The following is a 14184-nucleotide window of genomic DNA, read 5'->3' as shown; positions in this document are numbered from 1 at the left end:
CTGATTCTCATTAATTGGTAACCCTTAAAATAGGTTGATTTGCAAATAAATGTAATCTTTACACTAAATTTGGTGTTTCTTTTTGCCAACCAGGAGGATACACTATGTCTATACACATTTATTTAAGCAGTTATATAGCTTAACTTACATTTATTTGATTTACATTCTTACTTTTTTTATGTTAGAAAATGGTGAATGATGCATTGCTTATTTTCTAGATGATTAATGTTGTATCTGTGATTTGTGTCAAGCTGCATTTGAATGGAAATTCCAATGAATTAAAAATGCACAAAAGCACCATTTACAATTTTTTTTTATTATATTAAAACTACTTTAAATGTGCTGGATACATAAGAAAAAAATTGATCAAAAATGTTTTGCATTGAAAACTGAAAACTGACATTAAACAAAGGAAGTATTATCTATAGTTAGTGAATTGAACTGGTTGTTTTTAGTAATAATGTCCTTCAACATTTTAGAATTGATGGATCTCATCCTCTCACACTTAGCTTTTCTTCATAGATTGAAAGAGGAAAACAAGCTTCCCTGCTTTTTCAACTCTCAGAAGGTTCCATAACTTTGAATGAACTATTAATTGAACTGAACTAGTTGAATAAATTGAAATGAAGAAAATATTCACTCTGCCCTTGCAGAAGAGGTTACTGCTGTCAAAGGCTGGTTTAACACTTCTGCAAACTCTGGTCCCAGATACTTAGCCAGTGACTTCCACAAGACTTCAGTGGTTTGATTTTCTTTAAAACTTTGCAGCAAATATGTACTGCTTAATGTTTTGTGTTGTTTTTTTTTTTATTTAATTTTAAAATTTTGATATAATAAGTTTAGGCCTTAACATGGGTTGTCATAACTTGAAATTTAGTTTTAAATAGTTTTTTTTTTTTAAATAAACCTGTATTTATATTTAAAACATAGTTTAAATTTTAAATAATGACACTGCTGAGAGTGCCAAATTCAGGAAAGACTGCCAAGAAATAGGGCAGACTCACCCCAAACTAGTGGTTATTCTATCATTAGAGTATACCAAGCCAGTAACAAAAGTGAACTTCTGTATCACCACGCTGGTTAACAAGAAGTCAAAAATGCAGTATCCTTAGGCATTCCATCCCTTGGCTCACTGCAGAGCCGCTGGACTTGATGATGAGTGGTTTCTGAAAACCAGTTTAATCAGATACAGGGTCCTTCCAATCCCAAGGGATCAGTCTCTTAGCCAGGTGAATATATAACTCCGATCTTACCCAATAATCATGCTGATGCCAATCCTTTAGTAACTAAAACTAACGGTTTAATAATATTTAAAAAAAGAAAGAAGAGGAATGGTTAAAGGATCATATAAAACATACAAATGATTTTCATTGTTCTTAGATCAGGATCACAGCAGTAATGGAATAAACTGCTAACTTGCAAAAGTTTGTGGAATCACCCAAACAGATTGGGGGTTATCAGTCCTTTTATCAAAGCTTCCTTGTTAGAAATTCAGTCCAGAGAAATGAAGCAGGAAATGAAGACAAAATGGAGATGTCTCAGGTGCCTTTTTATATCCTCTGCCATGTGCATGTAGGGTTGCCAACTTTCTAATTGCACAAAACCGAACACCCTAACCCTACCCTTTCCCCGAGGCCAGGCCCGGCCCAGCCCCCGCTCACTGCGTTCCCCCTCCCTTGGTGGCTTGCGTTCCCCCACCCTCACTCACTTTCATTGGGCTCAGGCAGGGGGTTGGGGTGCAGGAGGGGGTGAGGGCTCTAACTGGGGATTCAGGCTCCAGGGTGGGGCCAGAAACGAGAAGTTCAGAATGTGGGAGGGGGCTCCAGGCTGGGGAAGGGAGTTGGGGTGCAGGAAAGGGAGAGGGCTCCCGCTCAGGGTACGGGCTCTGGGGTGGGACCAGGGATGAGGGGTTTGGGGTGCAGGCTGGGGCCAAGGGATTCGGAATGTGGGAGGGGGCTGCTGGTCGAGGCAGGGGGTGAGGGCTCTGAGCTGGGGGTGTGGGCTCTGGGGTGGGGCTGGGGCTGGGGTTTGGAGTGCAGGGGGGGGCTCCAGGCTGGGGGTGAAGCCGAGGGGTTGAGGCAGGGGGTTGGGATGCAGAAGGGGGTACGGACTCTGGGTTGGGGCCAGGGATGAGGGGTTTGGGGTGCAGGAAGGGGCTCTGGGTTTGGGGGGGCTCAGTGCTGGGCAGGGGGTTGGGGTGTGGGCTCACCTCGGGAAGCTCCCGGGCAGCGGGCCTAACGCAGGCTCCCTGCCTGTCTTGGCACCGCGCTGCACCCTGGAAGCGGCCAGCAGGTCCAACTCCTAAGTGGAGGGACCAGGAGGCTCCACGCTCTGCACTCACCCGCAGGCATCGCCCCCCAGGTCCCATTGGCCATCTTATTTAATCTTTTTATTACTGACCTTGGCACAAAAAGCGGGAATGTGCTAATAAAGTTTGCGGGTGACACAAAGTTGGGAGGTAGGGCCAATACAGAGAAGGACCGGGATATCATACAGGAAGATCTGGATGATCTTGTAAACTGGAGTAATGGTAAGAGGATGAAATTTAATAGTGAAAAGTGCAAGGACATGCGTTTAGGGATTAATAACAAGAATTTCTGTTATAAACTGGGGACGCATCACTTGGAGTAACAGAGGAGGAGAAGGACCTCGGACTATTGGTTGATCACAGGATAACAATGAGCCACCAATGGGATATGGCCGTGAAAAAAGCTAATGCGGTCTTGGGATGCATCAGGCGAGGTATTTCCAGTAGAGATAAGGAGGTGTTAGTACCGTTATACAAGGCACTGGTGAGACCTCATCTGGAATATTGTGTGCAGGTCTGGTCTCCCATGTTTAAGAAGGATGAATTCAAACTGGAAAAGGTACAGAGAAGGGTTGCTAGGATGATCTGAGGAATGGACAACCTGTCTTATGACAGGAGACTCAAGGCGCTTGGCTTGTTTAGCCTAACCAAAAGAAGGCTGAGAGGAGATGTGATTGCTATCTATAAATATATCAGAGGGATAAATACTGGAGAGGGAGAAGAATTATTTAAGCTCAGTACCAATGTGGCACAAGAACAAATGGATATAAACTGGCCATCAGGAAGTTTAGACTTGAAATTAGATGATGGTTTCTAACCATCAGAGGAGTGAAGTTCTGGAACAGCCTTCCAAGGGAAACAGTGGGGGCAAAAGACATATCTGGCTTCAAGACTAAGCTCGATAAGTTTATGGAGGAGATGTTATGATGGGATAGCCTAATTTTGGCAATTAATTGATCTTTAACTATTCATGGTAAATAGGCCCAATGGCCTGTGATGGGATGTTAGATGGGGTGGGATCTGAGTTACTACAGAGAATTCTTACCTGGGTGTGTGGCTGGTGAGTCTTGCCCACATGCTCAGGGTTTAGCTGATCGCCATATTTGGGGTCGGGAAGGAATTATCCTCCAGGGCAGATTGGAAGACGCCCTGAGGGTTTTTCACCTTCCTCTGCAGCATGGGGCACGGGTCACTTGCTGGAGGATTCTCTGCACCTTGAAGTCTTTAAACCACGATTTGAGGACTTCAATAGCTCAGACATAAGTTAGGGGCTTGTTACAGGAGTTGGTGGGTCCGATTCCTTGGCCTGTGTTGTGCAGGAGGTTAGACTAGACGATCATAATGGTCCCTTCTGACCTTAAAGTCTATGATTCTATGAATAGGAGTGTGGTGCAAGTGCTTGGTGCAGGGGTAGTGCGTGGAGCCCCGTGAACTCCCCGTCTAGGAGCCGGACCTGCTGGCTGCTTCCGGGGTGCAGCGCGGTGCCAGGACAGGTAGGCACTAGCTGGCCTTAGCCCCACAGCACCGCCCACCGGACTTTTAATGGCCCAGCCGCCAGGGTCCATTTTCGACCGGGCGTTCCAGTCGAAAACTGTACACCTGGCAACCCTATATGCATGGAAGTTCACAGCCCCTGTTTGTGGAAAAAGAAAAGGAGTACTTGTAGCACCTTAAAGACTAACAAATTTATTTGAGCATAAGCTTTCATGAGCTACAGCTCACTTCATCGGTTACTGACCCAAGATGGATTCCAGGGTGACATGAGCATATCATATGTCTTTACATGGTTTGCTGACTCACAGGGGGCGGCCATTGGCCCCTCATTGTCTGTCTGAAGCATTTTCAGGAAGAGCCATCTGGACTGGATGAGTTTCTTCAATGGCCCATTGTGAGAGCTGAGTGTCCTTGATGGGCCATCCACAGGAAGTTGTGTAGCCTTGATGTAGATTCTATCTGGGGTTTCAGAGTAGCAGCCGTGTTAGTCTGTATTTGCAAAAAGAAAAGGAGTACTTGTGGCACCTTAGAGACTAATAAATTTATTTGAGCATAAGCTTTCGTGAGCTACAGCTCACTTCATCGGATGCATTCAGTGGAAAATACAGTAGGGAGATTTATATACATAGAGAACATGAAACAATGGGTGTTACCATACACACTGTAACCAGAGTGATCACTTAAGGTGAGCTATTACCAGCAGGAGAGTGGGGTAGGGGGTGGGGCACCTTTTGTAGTGATAATCAAGGTGGGCCATTTCCAGAAGTTGACAAGAAGGTCTGAGGAACAGTGGGGGGTGGGCGGGTGAGAATAAACATGGGGAAATAGTTTTACTTTGTGTAATGACCCATCCACTCCCAGTCTCTATTCAAGCCTAAGTTAATTGTATCCAGTTTGCAAATTAATTCCAATTCAGCAGTCTCTCGTTGGAGTCTGTTTTTGAAGTTTTTTTGTTGAAGAATTGCAACTTTTAGGTCTGTAATCGAGTGACCAGAGAGATTGAAGTGTTCTTCGACTGGTTTTTGAATGTTATAATTCTTGACGTCTGATTTGTGTCCATTTATTCTTTTACGTAGAGACTGTCCAGTTTGACCAATGTACATGGCAGAGGGGCATTGTTGGCACATGATGGTGTGGTCTGGATGAAAACTGGAGGCATGTCAGTAGGAATAGCGGTCAGTAGGTTTCCAGTATAGGGTGGTGTTTATGTGACCATTGCTTATTAGCACTGTAGTGTCCAGGAAGTGGATCTCTTGTGTGGACTGGTCCAGGCTGAGGTTGATGGTGGGATGGAAATTGTTGAAATCATGGTGGAATTCCTCAAGGGCTTCTTTTCCATGGGTCCAGATGATGAAGATGTCATCAACGTAGCACAAGTAGAGTAGGGGCGTTAGGGGACGAGAGCTGAGGAAGCCTTGTTCTAAGTCAGCCATAAAAATGTTGGCATACTGTGGGGCCATGCGGGTGCCCATAGCAGTGCCGCTGATTTGAACGTATACATTGTCCCCAAATGTGAAATAGTTACAGGTGAGGACAAAATCACAAAATTCAGCCACCAGGTTTGCCGTGACATTATCGGGGATAGTGTTCCTGACGGCTTGTAGTCCATCTTTGTATGGAATATTGGTGTAGAGGGCTTCTACATCCATAGTGGCCAGGATGGTGTTTTCCGGAAGATCACCAATGGATTGTAGTTTCCTCAGGAAATCAGTGGTGTCTCGAAGATAGCTGGGAGTGCTGGTAGCGTGGGGCCTGAGGAGGGAGTCTACATATCCAGACAATCCTGCTGTCAGGGTGCCAATGCCTGAGATGATGGGGTGTCCAGGATTTCCAGGTTTATGGATCTTGGGTAGCAGATAGAATACCCCAGGTCAGGGTTCCAGGGGTGTGTCTGTGCGGATTTGTTCTTGTGCTTTTTCAGGGAGTTTCTTGAGCAAATGCTGTAGTTCCTTTTGCTAACCCTCAGTGGGATCAGAGGGTAATGGCTTGTAGAAAGTGGTGTTGGAGAGCTGCCTAGCAGCCTCTTGTTCATATTCCAACCTATTCATGATGACGACAGCACCTTCTTTGTCAGCCTTTTTGATTATGATGTCAGAGTTGTTTCTGAGGCTGTGGATGGCATTGTGTTCTGCACGGCTGAGGTTATGGGGCAAGTGATGCTGCTTTTCCACAATTTCAGCCCGTGCACATCAGCGGAAGCACTCTATGTAGAAGTCCAGTCTGTTGTTTCAACTTTCAGGAGGAGTCCACCCAGAATTCTTCTTTTTGTAGTCTTGGTAGCAAGGTCTCTGTGGGTTAGTATGTTGTTCAAAGGTGTGTTGGAAATATTCCTTGAGTCAGAGACGTCGAAAATAGGATTCTAGGTCACCACAGAACTGTATCCTGTTCGTGGGGGTGGAGGGGCAGAAGGAGAGGCCCCGAGATAGGACAGATTCTTCTGCTGGGCTGAGAGTATAGTTGGATAGAACCACAATATTGCTGGGTGGGTTAAGGGAACCACTGTTGTGGCCTCTTGTGGCATATAGTAGTTTAGATAGTTTAGTGTCCTTTTTCTTTTGTAGAGAAGCAAAGTGTATGTTGTAAATGGCTTGTCTAGTTTTTGTAAAGTCCAGCCACGAGGCAGTTTGTGTGGAAGGTTGTTTTTTTATGAGAGTATCCAGTTTTGAGAGCTCATTCTCAATCTTTCCCTGTTTGCTGTAGAGGATGTTGATCAGGTGGTTCCACAGTTTCTTTGAGAGCTTGTGGCACAAGCTGTCAGCATAGTCTGTGTGGTGTGTAGATTGTAATGGATTTTTTACCTTCAGTCCTTTTGGTACGATGTCCATCTGTTTGCATTTGGAAAGGAAGATGATGTCTGTCTGTATCTGTATGAGTTTTTTCATGAAGTTGATAGATTTCCACTCCATACGGCTAAATTCAGTGCCTTGCATAATGACAGGTTTCAGAGTAGCAGCCGTGTTAGTCTGTATTCACAAAAAGAAAAGGAGTACTTGTGGCACCTTCGAGACTAACAAATTTATTTGAGCAGGAATACAAATGAACAGCGCAAGGTCTGTGCATTGTTTAAGTCCCACTTAAGGGATGCATAAGTGCTCTGCACAGGGGAAAATTTCACACTCTGTGATTTACTTCTAACTGTTCCTGATTTTAGACCCAAATTCACATCTTGCTCAAACTGATGGTTCTCTAACTTATATGATTACAAGTTATTTATATCATAAATATTGAATCATTAAACCAAGACTTTAGGGAAAAAATGCTAAAATAAACTGATCCAACATCAGTAGTTCTTGCACTGTGTTTTTACCCTTATTTGGGTCTTGACATGTTTAGTGGTTTGATCTGGAGGTTCAAAGGGTATTCCACACACACACATACACAAATCTGATTTTATTTAATAGAGGATGAGCTCAGAAGGGCCAAGGTTCTCAGATACCACAGATACTAGCTTAGTTTCCTGCAAAGATGTATAGATAGCTCTAAGAAAGATAGGTATGAAAGAGCATTTCAAACACCATGAAAATTTGAGAATTAATTGGTACTACCAAGTCAAGGAAAGCTTCGCACCCTACTGCAAAATGAATTTCTATAGAGCAAATACTATAGGGCTTGTCATGCAAAGTACTGAACGCTCTTGGCCCTGATCCAGCACTATGTTGAAGCAGATGCCTAACTTTAAACATGTGAATAATCCCATTGATTTCAGCAGGGTTGGTCACATGCTTAACTTTAGGCACGTTGCCTACAGCATCAGGCTAGTATGCTTCAGTACCTTGAAGGATCAAGCCTTACACGAGAAAACATTTCCCGCTGACTATATTAGAGCTGTGGTTACTGTTCCCAACTTTTAGTTTTTTCTTAGTAAAACAAAACAAACAAAAAAACCAGCTGACACAATATGTGATAAACAATGAAACATGTTTGTTTAATCCAACTGCTAATCCTTGTCATACACCTTCTAATCCTTGCATGTGAAAACGTGCTCTGCTTGGTGCTTTTCATAGTGCTTTAAGGTGATTCTGCACAGTCAGAGGCTCACACAGGGATGACAACTGGACACATCAGGTTTAATTAGGCAACATGGTGTTTGAAAAGCTAGGAGATGGTGCACTTTTTCTTCGGGTGAAAATGTGTTAGTAGAGTATTTAATCTTTTGTGTGCATTTTTCTTATTCCCCCTCATTTGTTGCCCCATGAATGAAGAAATTAAGCCATACTGAGAAACCAGAGAGCAGGCATTCCGCACAGGATCCCAATGGCACTATGTACCTTGGACATGCATAACTGCTTCCCGAATTCCTGCAGCAGTAAAATGCTTTGGTTTAAACTGCCATGTTTAATGTGTAGGCTAACAAGGGAGGAGTTTGCTGTTCTGGAGCATCCTTTATTTGGAAGAGGCATAGGAGGGAATAGAGATGCTAATAATGAGGTGGATTCTGGCTGGCCTCAGTGTGTTTGTGCAAGTGGTGAGGAACATAAGATTCTCCATCTGTCATTTTGCATCCTTGCACAGGGTGTGGCCAGAACCACATGTGGAAGCACAGTCCCTACTCCCTCCTAGTTCTCCATGTATGTTAGGTGGCCAAAAGGGAATGGGAGAGGTGGAATGAGGGCAGGTTCACCACTCCCCTGGCAGGTAGAGCTGGCATGGAGCAGGGAGCAGGCTGCACCTTTTGAAAGTGTGGCGGAGCTACTGTCCCAGTGCATGCACTCTGGGAGTCCTCAGGAGGAATTCTGGCTGGCACAATGAATGCAGCACCTTTAGCCCCAAGGGCAAAGACTTGGCCAATACTACTTGTGTGTTAATGGTTATAAAATGGCGTACAACAACCATATGAAGCTGGAAAATATTATTATGGCCATTTTACAGTTGGGGCAACAGAGGCAGAGAGATGTTAACGGAATTGTCCATGGCCCCATAGCGATGAGCTCCAGTGATAGAGCTTGGATTAGAATATGGAAAGTCCGGGTACTCCAGCATAGGAATTGTCTATGCTCACTTACTAGGTCATGATGCCTCTCTCTTTCTCTCACTCCTTTTCCCATGGGGACACTTGAACATTGCATGTGACACTATTAAATGTCATAATACTAACTAGCACCGTGAAGGATATTCACCCTATGAATCCCCCTCTGCAATTATTCCTGAATTCAGGACAGGCCTTCTTTAGAAAATCTGCCATAGTCAGATCAATAATCTTGTCACCTATATTTGCTGTGGTTGTGTTTTATCATTAAGGTATAGAAGTTGCTGTTAGTCAACTGACCTTGATGTTTCCTGCATTTGTGTCCTTTAGTTAATACACAATGCCATAAATATGTCTACATTATCTTGCTGCCAGTGACAAGGCAAAAGCTAATGTGTCAGTCAGATATGGAACCTTGGAGAGGAAAATTTGGCAAGGAAGTTATGTGGGGGTGTATGGTTTAAAGAAGAGCAGGACACAGTATAGAGCACGAACACCTCCTGAGGTCCTGATGCAGTTTTTACTCTGGCACAACTCCTGTTACCTTCACTGGGAGTCGGGCAATGTCACACATGTGATGCACTAAGTCCCCGAGGGAAAAGAGGACCTGGATTAGCCATCCATCCAAGGAGCAGCCCTTTGAAACCAGCTGTAGAGAGGCAACTGCTGATGTGATCTCTGTCTGAAGGGGGGAGGGCGGGGTGCAAGGAAATAAAGAATGGGAATATGGGAAAAAATGAACGTTTAGCCCAGACCTGCTGTTCTTGCAGACACAGAGCACTCTGGGCCAAACTCTTCTCTCATTTAGTCAATAACCCCAGTGTCTTTACTGGGTTGACAGGATGTACGTGAGAGCAGAATTTGCCCTGCTGACTTTGATAGCCGCTGTGCTCATGTAAGAGTTACAGAACAGATAAGAAAACTGAGATAAAGTGGGCCAAATTCTGCTCTTAGTTTTACCAGTGCAAACCTACTGAAGTCAAGGGGCCTTATCACACCATCAGGTTTTAAGAAGAACATACCATTGAAGTCAGTAGGGATTTCTGCTTAAAACGATGATGTGTCATGGCCCACAGTTTGGCCCATTGTGTAGGAGTTAGTCGATTTGCTGTTAATAAAGGTGTCTCATCCAGTTTCGGTACTGTACTCTGGGCACTCTTAGGCCTTGTCTACACTAAGGGGAGAGATCGATCTAAGTTATGGAACTTTAGTTGCATGAATAACGTAGCTGAAGTTGACGTACTTAGATCTACCTACTGTGGGGTCCACACTACACAATGTCGACAGGAGAGCGATCTGTGGTCGATTTAGTGGGTCTTCACTAGACCCACTAAATCGACTGCCGATGCATCGATTGCCACGCGTCAATCCCCCAGTAAGTGTAGACAAGCCTTTAGTATCCTTCATCAAGTGACCTTTTAGGTATGGATGATAAAATGTTGCTCTAGACTTTTCTTCCTGGGGGAGTTTTTTGGTGTTTTTTTCCCCCTCATATTTTGAAAAGTATAAATTTACAGATGTTGAATAGGTTTTGACTGGTTTCCTTAGCTGCATCTCCACTCTATCCTTCAGTTAAAGTGTAAAGAAGAAAAGAAAATGGAGAAGTAAAAACAGTTTGATGGAAGAGTGTTTGCTTTGGGTAAATAATAAAGTTGTCTTTGCAAAAGAGGAAATGGGAAATGCAGACCGTTAGCAAATAAGGAAATAAACACGGAAAGTGAGGAATAGAGAGGTGTTTATTGTGGGAACCATGATTGCTTAGTGTTGTGAAACTGACATGTGACAGTACAAAATGGCAGGTTCCTCTGTAAACTGAACTTTGTTTGATTTCAGTACGTTGCCTACTGTTCTGCATTGAAGCCCTGAAACAATCACCATGGCAGGTTTATTTATCATCCTATCTAGTCTGCATTTTCAAAAGATACTCTGAGCTGTGCCAGACTGAGAGTAGGGGACAAATATTCCTGTGAGAAGGAGAACATTATAACTCTGAAGCTGTCAGCACTAATGAGCTCCACTGAGTGAGTGGCTGGCATACAGTATGTTAAACTCTAGATTTGCCATTGGCTAGGGATTTGTAATGCCTGGTTTCTAGAAGAGAACTGCTGAACCCTGTTACCTGTGGCTTCTCTGTCCCTGGCACGAGCAGTCAAATAACATTAGTAGGATTTTACAAGGGAGTGGATAATTTGATGACCAATAATAATGTGTAGAATTATATGTGATAAAATGGGGTAATCAGGTTTCCTGTTTCTCACTGCATCAGATGATCACAACGGTTAAGAAGGAATTCCCCCTTACCCCATCTGTGCAGCATCCAACAGCTGGCCAGTGTTTTTTCACCTTCCTTCTATGCATTAAGCAGAGGCCACAGCCTGAGGAGGATTACTAGACTTAATGGGCCACTGGTGGTGTCTGGTATAGCAAATCATACTGTAATGGGCTGGCTGATGTGTATATGTACTGCTGCTCTCTCCTGGATGGAATCGGAACAGCTCAAGTGTGGGTCATAGGCCTAATGCTGCTAATAGCTGCAGGAGGTTTTTCTTTTGCTCAAGTAGACAAGGCATGTGCTTATGGAGCAGGACAGTATGAGTTCAGTCACTATTGCCATCATGATGTTCAGAATGTGCAGCGTAGTTACAGCCGTGGTGGCCGTGGATTTGTGAGTGTGTTTGCACATTAGGCTAACAAAAAGCACGTAGAGAGAGAGAGAGAGAGATGTATCTACTTGTTGTATATAGTCTTACACTTAGATTGTAAAATCTTCAGGCCAGGAACTGTCTCTTTGTTATATGTTTGTGAGGTGCCTAGCACAATGGGGGGCTGGCCTTTGGGTACTACTGCAATACAAATAATAAATAATGTATCAAAGCATTACAACTAAATGCTAGGGTGATGAGAGTGTGGAAGGATGTGGAGACTATCTGGTAATTGTAAGATACAACTTATTTATATATTTATTTTTATTTATTTTTAATTTCAGGAACCTTTCAAAGAAATATCAACCCAAAAAGAACTCCAAAGAAGAGGAAGAATACAAGTATGTTCATTATCAATCTATGGGTGGGGATATGTCTTAGTGGGTGGAGAGAGGGGAGTAAATTATCAAGCAGCAAGTGTGGTAAAAGAATATAGAAGTCCTAGAAATAGGCCTTGTCTACACTTGCAGCCAATGATAGGATCTGCGTAGCTACATGCCACAGTGAAAAGCAGGCTGTGTCCACGCTGTGATGTGTAGCTATACATGGCAGTGAAAGGCTCCGGGGCAGTGGGGAGGCAGTGGGGAAAGTCACCAGCAGGGGGGAACTGCCGGTGCTTTTCCTCACTGCCTCCCCTCTGCAGGAGTCTTTCACTGAGGTGTGGAGGCAGCCGGACACTACACTGCTAAAAATAGCATTGTAGCAGGGGGAGGCCCTGCTTGGACGTATAGCGAACTGAGCACGGTGTGTAACTTAAGGGTCTGGTATGTCTGTACTCTGCTTGCCTAAGCCGTGCCTCACTGTCTGCTGTTTATACCCATGCTAGCCGGGCGTGCAGTGTGTGTACTCTACGCACCACTGTAAATGTAGACATAGCTGTACAAAAGGCCTATCTGCTAATTATGGCTTAATAGTAAAGCTCAAAGGGGTTTAAATTTGGTCCTTAAGCACCCAACTCCCATCGAACATCAGTGGACATTGGGTGCCTAATTTCTTTTAGGCCCCTTGGAAAATCCCAGCCTTATTAACTGAGGATTAATCTTCATTCCTTTGAAGTCAATAGCTAAACTCCCTTGATTTCAGTGGAAGAATCAGTCCCAGAATGTTAGCGCAGAGCTTTAAAAAATGCAGAATCCGGTATAAGCACCAAGCTATTATGTTGTCCAGTCCATTTTATTAAATGGATGAAGAGTAAAGTTATGACATCAGTGGAGGAATGGGCAGTTCATGGGGAAGAGGGTGAAAGGAGGAGGATTTCCTCGGCTGGATTCTCCATCTCCGGGGGCAGAGCTGGGTGCCTGACTCGGTGCTGCCAGAGATTGTTGTGTTGCCCCAACTGTCCCCACTTGACCCAGGGACCCAGATGGTATCTCTAGTGGCAGGGACAGCTAGAATGGTGCTGGCCAGATAGGCAGTGCTGTTTCCAAACAGCTCCTCCAATGGCTGACATTGAGGAAATGTATGCAAATGATGATAGAACACATACATGTTTTAAAGGATCTCTGACATTGATTGGATCAAGAGTAATTCTTCAAGCTGAGCATCCTAGAATGGGAATCTCCCAAAGGACAGGCTGTCAGACCTAAACTTCACATTTCTTGACTTATATCAGTGCACCCAGCATTTTCAAAGGTAGTTAACTGCAAATTCTTACAGTTACACACAAGTTTTAAAGATTCAAACTGTAGAGGAGTGTATAAATGAGGGACTAGCTCTTCTCCACTGGAAGCTGAAAATAGACTGGCCTCTGCATCCATTCAAGCCAATGGGAATGTTTCAGTTGACTTCAGTGAGTACAGTTGTGGACTCAATAGTTTATATAATTAGGTTTATCTAGATTTTGGGTCAGATACTCAGCTGTTGTAAAACAGCTGCTAGACCAATTTACACTATCTGAGAATATGGTCCCTTGTGTCATTATTTGGTTTTAGTGGTTGGATGGTTGTTTTCTAACTATAAGTCAGGGCTATGACCCTCCCCTACTGCTTCTGCAATCTGCTTTTCTGGATGCAATGCTGCTTGACCAGGACTGATAAGTGTAGCTGATTCCAATAACGATACCTTTTTTGGTCTCTCTCCCTTGCTGTTTTTTCCCCCCCTTGCATAGCTACCTCTCTTTCAGTCTTTTCTTTTGCTCCCCATTACGTTTGTGTACACTCACTCACTCACTGTTGCCTCTCTTCACTTGCTTCCCACATCCCCCTCTTATTACTCTCACCTTTATTCCTACCCCTTTCCATTACCTTTGTCCCTTTAAGTACTGCTATCATTTATGTGCTCCTAGCACGGGAAGCTGCAATAAGCATCTAACACTAATAGGATAATTCTAGTATCTAGAAGTGCAACTCTCCTTAGCTGCTCTCTCCTCCAGTTGGTCAGCACTCCTGCCTATGCTGGGGGCATTAAATGCTGCTCTGCTGGCTCAGTTCTGTGCATGCGAATGATATAATCTGCCTTCCTGAAATTAACCAGATGCATGGAAGCTTATTTTTTCCCTTTTTTAATAATACATGGAATGCAGTGTTACAGATGCTGTCACCCATGGAAAATAAATTTTTGTGGCAATCACTAGAGGCTGCTAGAGAGACACGGGAGCGGGGTGGGGGGGAAATACCTCACAAAGTATTGAGGACAAACACCTTGCAAAAAGTGAACATCATCTTGAAAGGGTTTTAGATAAACTCTGATTGATCCACACCTAAATAATGCTTAGA

At 43.9% G+C, this 14184-nt stretch overlaps 1 protein-coding gene across 21 annotated transcripts in view; it reads left to right on the top strand.

Annotated features, from left to right (window-relative positions):
* The window catches only part of FNBP1 (formin binding protein 1), a 148378-nt gene that overhangs the window by 51407 nt on the left and 82787 nt on the right, over positions 1 to 14184 (top strand). For all 21 annotated transcript variants that reach the window (XM_074973955.1, XM_074973965.1, XM_074973953.1 and 18 more), the window contains exon 4: positions 11755 to 11811. In XM_074973955.1, coding sequence (XP_074830056.1) covers positions 11755 to 11811 — 57 coding nt within the window. The remainder of the gene's footprint in view (positions 1 to 11754; positions 11812 to 14184) is intronic.

This window comes from Natator depressus, chromosome 16 (assembly GCF_965152275.1).
Source record: "Natator depressus isolate rNatDep1 chromosome 16, rNatDep2.hap1, whole genome shotgun sequence".
NCBI lineage: Eukaryota > Metazoa > Chordata > Testudines > Cheloniidae > Natator > Natator depressus.
Note: the sequence above shows the minus strand (reverse complement) of the source record. Positions and strands in the feature narration are given on the sequence as shown.